This window comes from Danio rerio, chromosome 8 (assembly GCF_049306965.1).
Source record: "Danio rerio strain Tuebingen ecotype United States chromosome 8, GRCz12tu, whole genome shotgun sequence".
In the NCBI taxonomy this organism is placed as follows: Eukaryota; Metazoa; Chordata; class Actinopteri; order Cypriniformes; family Danionidae; genus Danio; species Danio rerio.
Window position 1 is genome coordinate 26229774 of NC_133183.1, and position 13628 is coordinate 26243401.

General features: G+C 38.7%; 3 protein-coding genes across 7 annotated transcripts in view; all 3 read left to right on the forward strand.

Moving 5' to 3' along the window:
- Positions 1–13628, forward strand: part of znf335 (zinc finger protein 335) — a 61773-nt gene that overhangs the window by 36275 nt on the left and 11870 nt on the right. The window lies entirely within an intron of this gene.
- Positions 1–13628, forward strand: part of LOC137490324 (uncharacterized) — a 21218-nt gene continuing 7590 nt past the window's right edge. For 3 of the 5 annotated variants that reach the window (XM_073910394.1, XM_073910393.1, XM_073910392.1), the window contains exons 1-4: positions 1–120; positions 3088–3248; positions 3324–3485; positions 3899–4160. In XM_073910394.1, the coding sequence (XP_073766495.1) occupies positions 11–120; positions 3088–3248; positions 3324–3485; positions 3899–4104 (639 nt within the window). In that variant the 5' untranslated portion in view covers positions 1–10 and the 3' untranslated portion in view covers positions 4105–4160. Of the gene's footprint in view, positions 121–362; positions 485–3087; positions 3249–3323; positions 3486–3898; positions 4161–13628 lie in introns of those variants that run through there. The other 2 variants (XM_073910395.1, XM_073910396.1) reach the window with 2 other exon arrangements.
- Positions 12872–13628, forward strand: part of LOC108190948 (zinc finger protein 335-like) — a 27372-nt gene continuing 26615 nt past the window's right edge. Inside the window, exon 1 of the mRNA XM_021478437.3 lies at positions 12872–12915. The gene's annotated coding sequence lies outside the window, so the exon portion shown is untranslated. The remainder of the gene's footprint in view (positions 12916–13628) is intronic.

A 13628-nucleotide genomic window follows, 5' to 3' on the forward strand; every position in this document is an offset into this window, starting at 1 on the left:
GGTTGCATTTATGAACAGGTCAATGAATCGACTCTCACAATTCATTTCAACCACAGATTCATTCACCAAAATAACCCACTCTAGCCGAAGAAACCAATGGACCGATGTGAATGTTACCAGGTTGGAATAATGATTAATATTCTTGTAGATTGAAGATTTTGTTGACATTAGGTTTTATAGAGTTACAAAAAAGGTAGAAAATTGTTTTAACTGCGAACTGTACTGATTTGGTGTGAACATGCTACATGCTAACACTGTCATGGCATCCAACAACTGCAACCAGCAGGGCATCCAGCATGACGTTTAGTGTTTACTGTTGAGTAGAAACACGACACACACATTATCAACACACACACACACACACACACACAGAGAGAGACAGACGGAACATCAGAAACTTATCTCAGCTCCAAATTAACATCACAAACTGCCATGAGAAGTAACACAGACTTCTTCCAGAATCATCAGTCATTTATAATTTTTTGTAAGTTTCATTTATAGCCTTTGTAAATAGTGAAAGAAATTTATCTTTGTGTTCCTACAATGTTTAGCCTTGTAAAGGTAAAATAAATATGTATAGAGAAAACTGTATTTAAGAAGAATAATGGACATGTCTCTGTGGATAATGCTTTAATGACAGTCTGTATATAACGGTAGGCTGGAGGATTGACGTCATATTGCTATGAAACAGTTCCTAGCTGTAGCTAAAATGCTTATAAAGAAGGTTTTGATCATTTGCTGTTTCATCTTTAGCTTCTTTAGTTTTACAGATATGTCTTTCTTTAAACATGGCTACAAACAGGAACTTTAAATGCAAACCAAAGAAATCAAAGCCTCTTTATCTGAATCTAACACTGATTTTCTTGCATTAGTTGTGCTATAATATTGTACAATTCGGGTTTTACAAAGCTGTTGTCTGCTGCATATGATCAGTGGTGGAAAGAGTACAGAAATATCATACTTAAGTAAAAGTACCATGACTTGCCTATAAATTTAGTGCAAGTAGAGTAAAATTATCTGTTGTTAATATTACTTAAAGTATGAGTAAAAAGCAGCCCTTTCTTAAGTACTCGAGAGTAGTAAGTATTACGCTGTAAAAAGCTGATGCATTGGCGACCATAATTCAATGTCCAGTCATCGTCTAAAGACATTTTGATGTACAATAATGATGTCAAGTGACGTTGATTTTAGGTTATGTTATAAAAGCATCAAGCCAATATCTTAAACCAACATCACGTTGATGTCAAATACTGACCAAAATCCAACATCTGATAGCTGTCATTGTGGTAACGTCCACACAACCTCAAGCTGTAACATCTTTAGACGTTGATTTTAGGTTGGACATCCGATTTTCATTTCCAAACAAAATGCAGCGTCTCCATGACATTGGAAGACAACGTCAGTCTGATGTCGTGTTGAGGTCTTGTGCCTGCTGGGTGTTTAAGGCCATTTCGGTCATCATACAGTAAACACCCATGATCTTCTCATTAGTGACATGCATCTAAACAGTCTCTGGGTCATTGAGTATAAAGATTTTGGACAATTTTAATGCTTGCAAACAGTTTGCTGCAATTATAAATTGCCCAAGTCTTGAGGTAGATCTTTATGTTGCGATTTACTTTCTGTGTGCGATTTAACTGGACAGGAATCACAAATGTGAGAAAATGTCCTCAATTACAGCAGTTTAAGTATTTGTAGTGTTACTTTACACCACTGCTTCTCACTACACAAAGTCTGTCTTGAATAAAAAGGAAATCACTTTAAACATTATTAACACATAATAATAATAATAATATCAAAATCACTTTAGACAGTATTAACACATAATTATAATATTAACACAAACAGGAAAACAGTTGTTTACTATCATCAAGTCCTTCAGTTCCACTCGAGGTCTCCATGATCTATGCCCTGGTTTGGTGGCTCCTGAAAATAGAATTATAAAAAGTCTGTGACCTGATGACCTGAACATTCTTATATTAAGCAATGTGTTCACTTTATTCAGTAGTCAAAATCATTTCACAGGTAAAAACTGATTCAAATAATCAAATTAATAAAGCAACGATAATAAGGATGATGAGAAAACACTGATCCTTGTTTAATTCATGCTAGAAACATACTAGTAACAATTCATGCTAGAATCTTGCTAACAACTCATGCTGGACTGTCTTGTTTCAGTCTTTAAATGGTTAAATTGTTGACTGCAAGGATCTTCAACATTCTTTTTGTCATCTTGACACTTTTTCAAACTAAATAATCTACTTTTAACAGGCTTTTTCAAGCCACTATAAAGTTTGCCCTCAACCTTTATCATGTCTTTGGGAGGAAACCTATGCCTACAATAAGGGGAACATACAAACTCCACACAGAAATGCAAACTGGCCCAGCCGGAACTCGAACCAGCCAACCTCTTGCTGTGAGGCGACAGTGCTAACCACTGAGCTACCGTGCCACCTGGAGATCATATCTTCTTCAATGTTACTAAGTTGGGGTGTAATGCTGCACAAGAATGATGCTTTGGTTGGGTGTGGCTACTTTGGCTCTCAGTTTTGTGTCACAGTTTGATTTGATTCTGATTCACAAGTTCTAATTTGTATTCTTGATTGAATTCTTCAGTGTGTTAAATGAAAATATATAAAGCTAGAAGTTCCACATGCTGTTGTTGAAAGAACACTGTATTTGTTCAGTGGTACAGTGATGTTCAGTGGTATTGCTGCTTATTAAACTGAAGTACAAATTCATAAAATGTTTGACATTTTTTTTATTAATATCAGCTCCATTGTTTTCCCCGTTTTAAAGCACACAGTTCTTCTTGAGTCTATATCTAGGGCTTGCGAAAATACCTTTGGGCACTTTGTAGAGGCTTTTTAGATCCAAATTCGTCTGTTGTAGTGACCTCCAATCAGTTCCCAATAGATTAAAACAAATTCCGTCTTATGTTTATTTTTCCAGAAGCCATCTCACTTACAAATACACCAAATCAGCACTAAATAGTTACGAAATAAAAGGCACAACTGGATTATGCTGATTTTAAATTTCCAGCAGTACTGATGCCTACAGGCTTTTTTTTGGTTCTCGTTCTGGAAGTGCTGTCTCACATGCTGACGGTCCAGGCCAAAGGAAACATGGACGGGGAAGTCCTCGAAAATCTGAAAGCAAGGCTGGAGCAGTGGTTGAGGTCAAGAAGGAGGAGCAGCCTGAAGAGGAAAAAGATGACGTTGTTGATGCAGGCGCTCTTGATGATCAAGGTCAGTGGAGTGCAGATTATATTCTATATATTTAATCATTTCCTATATTTAAATGTATTTTAATTGTACACACAGGTGACAGTGATTATAAACCAGCTGATGAGGAGGCCAGATCCAGACTGGCTGTCAGGCACTTCACTCCTCCTCCCTCCTGCTCTTCATCATCTCCCGCATCTACCTCACGGAAACGTCCTCGCAGGATGGTGGGGCCTCCTTGCAAATTTCTTCCAGATTCAGGTTAGGGTTGGTCTAGCTTTTTGGGTCACAGAGGTAAAATAAGTGAAGTTTCACAAACTAATTTCAAGAGGAGCGTGATATGATTGACCGCAGCTGGTCCCGATCGGTAATCATTAGCTAGCCAATCGGATTATTCAAAATTTAACACAAATATCCAGCCTAACTTTTCTCCCTGTCTTCGCTTTGCAAGACCTCCCCCCATCCATTTATCCCTTCTCCCACTTCCACAATTCTAAGATCGGGCTACTCGGTGGCTCAGTGGCTGACACTGCTACCTGAAAGCATGGTTCAAGTCCTAGCTTGGCCAGTCGGCATTTATGTGCGGAGTTTACATGTTGTTTAAGTGTGAACTCTTGAAAATGTTTAAATAGCAACTTTCATATGAGTGGGATAACCCTAAATTTTATGAACAGTGTCACCAGCAGCACCATCTGAAACCAACAATACAGAGGATCCTCGAGCTCCTGAAGAAGCAAGTTCCTCCGGATTGGAGAACAGATCTTTTTCGTTTTCCAATGGGACAGTAGTGGAAAAAGGAGTCAGCCAGTCAGATTCTGAGAACAGAGATACTTCATCAACACCAGCCTCAATGATCTTGAGTTCCTGCCCAAAAAAATGAGGACGACCTTCCAAACGCTTCCTTCAAAAGAAGTACAAAAAATACATGAATCGCAAGTAAGTATTGTTTTACTACTTGTTATGACTTCTTGATGTTAATCTAGAGACTGAAGTATGTAACATTTATATTGTACCATAGACCATTCTGTGTAATGCGGGAGGAAATGAAAACCATGCATCATCCAAAATACTGCCAAAAAATAATAATTTATTATACAAAATCAAAGTTAAACAGAAAATAGTAATAATAAAGAAGAAGAATGTAGATAACAACAAATACTACAAAAGGTTAATTATAATTAAAAAGGTTAATTAAACCCTGCAGGGGAAGAGGACAAAAGTGTCGGTGAAATAAAAGAAAATAACAAAAACAAACTAACTCCGCATAACCTTTTCACCTAACTGAAAACAAAATAATAGAAAACAAGTCTTCAGCGTGTGCCTGGCCTAACTTACCTACTCTAACCCAACCAAACAGAAAAATACAAAGACAGCGCTCACTGCTAAACCTGGGCAATTTTTCAATATCAAGTGCGCAAAGTTCACACTTGCGTCCTTGGAAGTTCAGACTTGCCAAGTTCGGATTTGGAAGAACGAACTCCCGAGGACGCAAGGACACAAGTCGGGTACTTCTTCAAATGCAACTGCAGTGTACTTTATAACGTCTCTTACCTCACTCACCATGGATTCATCAGTTTCACTGTACATTAACAATAAAATGATTTAATTATATCAAGCACGACCCAGTAATTAATATTATGTTAATATTATAAATCTACATTATTGATTTAAGAAAATGTATTCATATATTCATATAAATGTGAAGTAAAATGAGTTATTATACACAGACATGTGTCTTTGATTATCAGATTTAATAAACGGCAATGGTATTTATACAAGTGTATACACGATAACAAATAAAGATGATGTCAAACAATTTGGCTAACAAAGACAAACAACGTACAACATGGTAACCTAATTAAAGACAGTTATAAAAGGTAACAAAATAATACTGCCAAAATAATACACCTGAGAACAAATGATAGATTTAAAGACCAAAAACTGTCTGCTAGATATTCACATGATGAATTAAAAATCATGTTTTAACTACAATGGAGTGATGAGATCCAGCGGTACATCCGAGATGGACTGGCCGAAGTAAAGCTGTTCTCGGTGGGGGAGGTGATGAAGGAGCTCCCGCTGGCAGGCTGGGAGTTGGAGTTTGCATCACCTGAGGCACATCGTCAAAGACGCGCTATCTTTGTGAATAAACTGACGATTCGAGTTTAAAACAACTACATTCTGCCTGAAAAACTTTTAACACTTTATTTTGTGACACAGTAAAGGAGTATTTTCAAAACCGTGCGGGTTTTCCCCTCTGCCATTAGCGTTTGCTGGTTTAGCTGCATTGCATTCTGGGATACCTCAGCTTCGCAAGTTGCACAAGTCACCTCTCGAAGCATCCTTGGTGAAAACCGCAGAACAAGTACACATCGAGAATTTTATCTGTACTTGGCAAGATGTGAGCTTTGAATTGGAACAGTACTTTGGTGACGGTTGATGACGTTTCACAAGGACACAAGAACGCAAGTATAGACAAGAACGCATATTGAGAAACAGCCCAGGTTCGCTAGGTGTTGTAAGAATGTTAGTCGCGTGACATTTCCACTCCAAATCCTTTGGGGCAACTGCAAAGTTTATCAACTAACGATCTCAGATGAAGAATAAAAATAACGAAAGTAAGCAAGATGGCAATGTCATCTTTGTCAACTCATACCAAAAACAAAAGAAATAACAAGAGGCAGATTAAAACAAACAACAAGGCAGGAACGCAAATGCCTCTGTACGGCGTCTCAATTGTCATCCTTGAAAGAACGAACTTGGGAGACAGTGAGAACAGAGAACACGTCCTGTGAGAAATGAGATGCTGCATTCTTCCTGATGGCCACATGACCTTCACGCGTTTTTTAATGAAAAATTATTTAAACATTACAGCACTCATACAACGATTTATTGTTTTTCCCTTTTTCAAAATCTGTACTATGCATAAAAACATTATAAATACACTTTGCACAATATAAATAAAACTGATTTCAATATGAATTTCCGCAAACAAGCACCCTTAATTTGTTTATTCCTTTATTAAGATGTCCATCCTAATGTTTATATTCACCGTTTCATTTAGGAAAACTACTGAGGTAAATAAGTGATATCTCTGAACTTTAATAATAAATCTGTATATAATGCTCCGCTTCCCACCTCCAGTCGCAATGACTTCTGGGACTTCCAGAGTGAGATCGGTGCTCAAGTCTGCATCGGTGTGTCCTCGATATCAAGAACACATCTGGGAAGTTTCACGCGTCCTCTGTTCTTGCAGTCTTGAGTATTGGAACTGAACTTTGGCAGCTAATGATGACGTTACACAAAAACACGAGGACGCAAGACCACTGAAGAATGCATATTGAGAAACAGCCAGAGATTTTGAGATTTTAAAAGTATTTTATTATAAAAAAAAATCCAACAATCAGTACAATTTCAAGTAACACCAAACAAAATGAAGCAAAAACATTTATCTTAAACCAAGTGCAAAAATGAGTTCATCATCAATGACCTCACACAAGATCCCTTTAACCCTTTTACTAAAGCAAGCTAAAAGACAGAAGATCAATCATAGCTTTAACGGACCCAGTCATCGACTTTCGCTTTAAGATTCAAAGGGCTAGCATTGCACCAGACCCCGGTATGTGGTTTCGTTTAAAAGTGTAGAATCTTTATTTTATGCAGATATGTATAATTTTGTTTTTAATCTACTGTACAAAAGCTATTTACACTTAAATACACAGTATTTAGGATACCCTAGCTGGGTATTTTACATTGGTTCATTTTCATATTTTTTTTTCATATGACACATGTACAAGTTACATCTCAAATGAAAGCTCTTGCCAGTGCTCATACGGTTTTAGCATTCTTTTTACTGAATTATATTCACATATCAAACAGTTGCCGAATGAATCGCGGTGTTTCCATGGTGCCGAAATGAAAACAATACATTTATGATCACTAAGCAGCCCCAGATAGCACAGGCAGCTGTCATCTCTTACCTTATGCTGTGTGCTTCAGGGCCATTACTCCTCTGTTTTTGAGGTGATGTTCATAAGTAATCCTATTATATGTCTGACATGGTCCAAACACAGTGAATTAAGTTTGATCAAACAAAAAAATAGTGAAATATGAAAACAATGATCGGTCCCTGTGGCTTGTACAGCACCTCTCATCAGTTAGAATACAATAACTTTTGCATAGATTACGGTAGAGACCTTTTTCTTTTTTCCTATGATTACAGACATGTGCAGGAACCACCAAAATAAATTACAGCACGCTACACCACACAGTACCTAAAAGGTACACTTTCAAATTTGAGTTCATAAAAAAAAGTGCCTCTTTTTTTAGGTGTTTATTATAACACAGACAACATGTACAGTTATTTTAAATACTTTCAATAGTGTTTTATGAAAATTCTAAGAGTTTTCTTTAAAATGATGATAAATTTTTGCATTTACACCTTTGCATGTGGATTTGGGAAGCCTTTAAATCTGGGTAGGCAAAATCCAGGTGGAAATCCCAAAACAGCAGAGTTTAACTGGTTAAAACAACGGAGATAAATTAGAATCCTAGACTTCACAGAATTAAAAAAAGACCACTTCCAAATTACCATTCAAACTGTGTTCAAGTTTGTCTTTTCTAGTCTTGTAAATAGCAATTTTTGCTTGTCCTCAAAAAATTCAGCAGTTGACACTTAACTCGATGTCTCCGAATATACTTAAAATCACAAATAAAAATTTCCTCAGAAAAGATTTCCTCAAAACAGACAAACAAATTTGGAAGGACAATAAACAGGCATTCTAATCTCCCACATTGTAAAAAAGCAGACATAGAGAAAGAGAGAGAAAGAGAGATATACACATGCAGAATTACTCCACCAATAGCTGGTGTGTGGTGAGCGCACTGGCGCTGTTATCCTGTGGCTGCCGTCGCATCATCTAAGTGGATGCTGTACACTGGTGGTGGTGTGGACAGACCTCCTTACGATTGTGAAGTGCTTTGGGTGTAAGGCAATGCATCATAAATATACACTCACAGGCCACTTTATTATGTACACCTGTCCAACTCAGGGTTCCCGCGGGTCCCTAAAAAGTCGTGAAATGTCTTAAATTTTACCGTAAAGTGGCTGTAGGTTTCAAATTTTCAGCCGGTCTGCTTTATGACGATAGGGAAGCACAGTGGTCCACCGTAAACATCTAATAGTTGATTAATTCAGTATGTGAAACAGGAGAGAAATGACAGTCTTCATGATTTATTAGCTTATCACGGTAGGTCCCCTACAAAGTACAGACGCTGACGCCGGTCTGCACCTGCATGCTGTCATTACGCGGTTGTTGATGTGAGGTTCAAAATGCAAAGAAAATGTAAATTTAACGACGTGGCAAAGAGGCAATGTGTAAATTCTGCAAAAAGAACTTTTCGTTAGGGACCATGGGGCTCAAAGTCGTCGAGTATCACATGAAAGGAGGAAAGCAGCAGCTGGACGTTGCAGCAGCTAGTCATAGCGGGTCCAGGTTAATCCTTACATTGTTTGCAGCTCGACCTAACAATGTTACTAGTTCAGACTAAAGCTGAAGATCTTTGTTGGGTTCGAACTTTTCTATCATTTTAGACGGGGTTGTGCCAGGCTTGGGCTTGCCCAGTAAATGAACAGTCATGTGATGCATTTTGATTAGCGCGAGGAAGTAATCAAATTGTTTGTTACAACATTGAAATCCATCCCTGCAAAGGTGAATCAAATGATGACAGAGATGTCAAAAAGAGCTAATTATGTCAGCGGTCAGGCCAGCCAACAGTTTTATTCGAACAGTCATTCTAGCCGCTAAGGTATTTTGGCGGTCGCTCATACACTGCGTATTACGGTAGAGCACTAAGAAGCTGTGTCCAGCGAGCTGACAGGACATGACGAGGACACTCGCGGCATTGAAACTGCTGTCATGGAAAATGAAATGAATGTTCTTGACTGGTGGAAGATGAACTAACAATCCTACCCAAAACATGCTAAATTAGCCGGATCAGTAGTGCCTCCCGGCCAGTAGCAGCAGCAGAGAAAAGGTGTTCAGTGCTGCTCAGTGAGCGTAGGACTGCACTAAAGCTATTTAAAGTGGATTCAATAATGTTCCCCCACAAGACACATAACCTAATCTTGATGAGTAAAGAATTTCAAATTATAACTAAAATCATAATGTATGCAGAGTATACAGGCTAATGCTGGCATTATTCTTTTATTATTCAGCTTCACCATCGCCTTATTGTGAAGAGAAGTGGCAAAACAAATCCCACTGAGCCTTTATCTTAATTTCGTTATTGCCAAATATCCGTCATCATTTATCATTTATTTTAATTCATTTGCTAAGAAAGACTTCTTTTTATTGGTGTGTTGGGCAATTTAAACGTTAAGTGTATGTACCCAGGCCTGTTTAGAGTGTTAAGATGTTAAGATGTTACAGGGGGCTTATTTTATTTTTTTTGTTCCAACTTGGCCTGTAGCCTATGTTAAGGATAAGTAATGTTAACACATATAAACAACTTATTCATGAAAAAAGACAAAAGATCTGTGCATGTGCACATTTGGATAATGTCGGGCTATAAACGCGTTCGGGCTTTTAAAAAGCTGTCAATCAAAATGTACCTGTCGGGTTCGGGCTCTATCGGGCCTGCCTTTCATAGCCTGATTACAGCTCTAGTTCAGACGCCCCCTCACAGTCAGCTATAACAGTCTCATTCCACCACCAGACACCCAAAAGGCAGGTACTGCGGGTTATCCATACTGTGACGAGGCACAATTTATTTTAATCTAACGAAAACATTAAAATGAGTAGCCTATTCCAAAGAAATTATATAATTTTTGGGTCTGAAATTATATTTGTTGAGGTCTTAAAAAGGTCTTAAAAAGCATTAAATTTTACTTTTAAAATGGTGGAAGAACCCTGCAACTGCTCATTAATGTTCAATTTCTGTTCAGACAATCACATGGCAGCAACTCAGTGTTTTTAGGCATGTAGACATGGTCAAGACGATATGCTGCAGTTCAAACCGAGCATCATAATGGGGAAGAAAGGTGATTAAAGTGACTTTGAATGTGGCATGGTTGTTGGTGCCAGGCTGGTGTGAATATTTCAGAAACTGCTGATCTACTGGGTTTTTATTTCACAACCATCTCTAAGTTAATAAAGAATGGTCAGAAAAAGAGAAAATATCAAGTGAGCGGCAGGTCTTTGGGTGCAAATGCCTTGTTGATGCCAGAGGTCAGAGAAGAATGGCCAGACTAGTTCCAGCTAATAGAACGGCAACAGTAACCACTTGTTACAACCGAGGTATGGGATGAGCTACAGCAACAGCAGAAGACCACACCGGGTGCCACTCCTGTCAGCTAAAAACAGAAAACTGAGGCTACAATTCATACAGGCTTATCAAAATTGGACAATACAAGACTGGAAAAACATTGCCCCGTCTGATAAGTCTCAATTTCAGCTGCAACATTCGAATGGTAGGGTCAAAATTTGGCGTCAACAACATGAAAACATGGATCCATCCAGCCTTGTATCACTGGTTCAGGCTGCTCTGTACTGCCTGCACACACTGACCCTCTGCAATTTGCATACAGGAATAACCGCTCAACTGATGATGCAATTGCTTTCACCTTGCACACTGCTCTGTCTCACTTAGAAAACAGAGAACACACCCCCATCACCATCATATGGGATGCCAGTGGAGAGAGTCAGCACTTTCAAGTTTCTTGGAGTACACATCGCTGAGGATTTGACATGGACTGCTCACACAGACGCAGTGCTGAGGAAGGCACAACAACGCCTCTTCTTCTTCAGGCGTCTCAGGAGTTTTGGAATGATCCCCCACATCCTCCGCTCGTTGTACACATGCACTGTGGAGAGCATCCTGTCTGGCTGTATCACCACCTGGTACAAAAATAGCACCAGCAGCAATCGCAAAAGCCTACATAGGATTGTGCGAACTGCTGGAGGCGTAGCAGGAGGTGAGCTTCCCTCCCTCCAGGACATCTACCAGGCGGTGCATGAGGAAAGCCAAGAGAGTTATCAGTGACTCCAGCCACCCAAGCCATAGACCTTTCTCTCTGCAACCCTCAGGCAGACGGTTCTGCAGCATCCGGTCACGCACCAGCCGACTGAAGGAAAGCTTCTTTCCTCAGACTATCAGGCTGATGAACACTTAACACACCCAACAGACTCTTCCATACCCCTCACTGAACACCATCAATATGTAGCATGCACTGCACTTTAATCAATCCACACTTGAAACAATACTGCCTACAACTATGTGGATGCCTATTCATTGTACATATCGCTGTCAATTTCACATTGTCGCTGTATTTGCACTGTGTATTTTGTACTGTCTGGAGCCAGCACCTAAGCTTTTCACTCATCATAGCACACGTGCTGCTGCTGATGTGACAAAAAAAGTGATTTGATTTGATTTGGTGGTGGTGTAATGCTGTGGGAGATATTTTCATGGCTCACTTTGGGTTCATTAGTATCAATTGAGCATTGTGTCAACACCACAGTCTACCTGAGTATTGTTGCTGACCATGTCCTTCCCTTTATGACCACAGTGTACTTATTTTCTGATGGCTACTTCAAGCAGGATAAAGCACCATGTCATAAAGCGCGAATCATCTAAGACTGGTTTCTTGAACATGACAATGAGTTCACTGTACTTAAATGGCCTCCACAGTCACCAGCTTTCAATCCAATAGAGCACCTTTGGGATGTTGTCGAACAGGAGATTTACATCATGGATTGGCAGCCAATAAATCTGCCGCAACTGCGTGATGCTGTCATATCAATATGGACCCAAATCTCTAAGGAATATTTCCAGTCCCTTGTTGAATCTATGCCATAAAGTATTAGGGCAGTTCTAAATGCATTCTGAGTCCAACCTGGTACTAGTAAGGTTTACCTATTAAAGTGGCCGGTGAGCACTTAAAGGAAAAAACAGTTCTGCCAAAAAAAAACCATTCCTCATTATTTACTCAAGTAGCTCATTTATTTTAGTTTCTTTCTTTTGTTAAACCACAAATATTATATTTTGAAGACAACTGGAAACCTGTAACCATTGACTTCTACAGTATTGTTTTTCCTACTATGGAGGTCAGTGGTTACAGGTTTCCAGCTTTCTTCAAAATATCTTTTTTTTATGTTCAACAGAAGAAAGAAAACCGTAAAGTTTTGGAATCGCTCGAATGTGCGTAAATTTTCATTTTGTAGTGAACTATCTCTATAAGGAGCTTTCAAAGCTGATTTTCAGATTTCAGAAAATAATACCCTCTCTGAATGTAGCTATTAAAGAGACAGCATCCTTGAATTATTTGTTTCAGTCACTTTGAGAAAAGATTCAGAATCTGTTGCAAATGGGTGTAAATCATTTGACTTCCAAAACAAAATGAAGGAACTTTAATATAACTTTGTGTTTAAAAAAAGCGCACAGACTGACTAAACGTAAGTGTAGGGGAAGTAGCTTTGTATTAAAGTCTCTGCCTGTGTATAATAAATATAAATGTGTATATATATATATATATATTTTTATCCTAGACTCACATGGCCTTGCATGCATGTTTGAGGCCTTATAAATGCACCAGCTGCAGTTTTGCCTCTAAAAACATGAAAGACCTGCGACACCACATGATGACACACACCAACGAGAAGCCTTACTCCTGCCAGGTGTGCGGCCAAAGGTGAGCAACTGAGAAAGAGTCGTTCAAATAAATTAGCAAATCTTAGAATTTGTGCTCTTTACACTATTAATACAAATAGATCCATAAATGCTTTCCCAGCTTGAAAAAATTGGCAGTTTACACACTCACAGGCCATCTAAGATGCGGAGGATTTTTTTAAATTAGATTTTTAGCTGAAACCGTAATAAATTGCCAGTTTAAACAACACAGAAACACCTTGGCCCTCATATTGAAACTCTCATAAATTGTTTTTAGGTTCAACCGTAACGGCCATCTGAAGTTCCACATGGAGAGGCTTCACACTCATGAGCCGTCTCTCCGTAAAGCTTCATTCACGACACCCGATCTTAACTAATTAAACTACAAACTCAAAACTACACAGGGGGCAAAACTCAAACTAATCCTAAAGAAAATCAATCTAAACTAAAACAAACCTTACAATAATGTCATAAGGTTCAGTTTAGAATCACACAACAACCATCAAAGCCTTTACTCAAACCCAGCAAAGTTTAACAAGTAAACTCGAATTACCACAGTGAATAATAAATAATAATAAAGATAATAGATCACCTAATAGCCTAAGCATGACAAAACTGCAAAAGTGTGGCACACAAAGGTATGCTGAGGCAGAGCGCACACCAAACACTGATCTGTAGCAGCTTTAAATCTCCGCGGCTCATCCGGGGATTGGTGGATCTGGCACCGTCAATGCA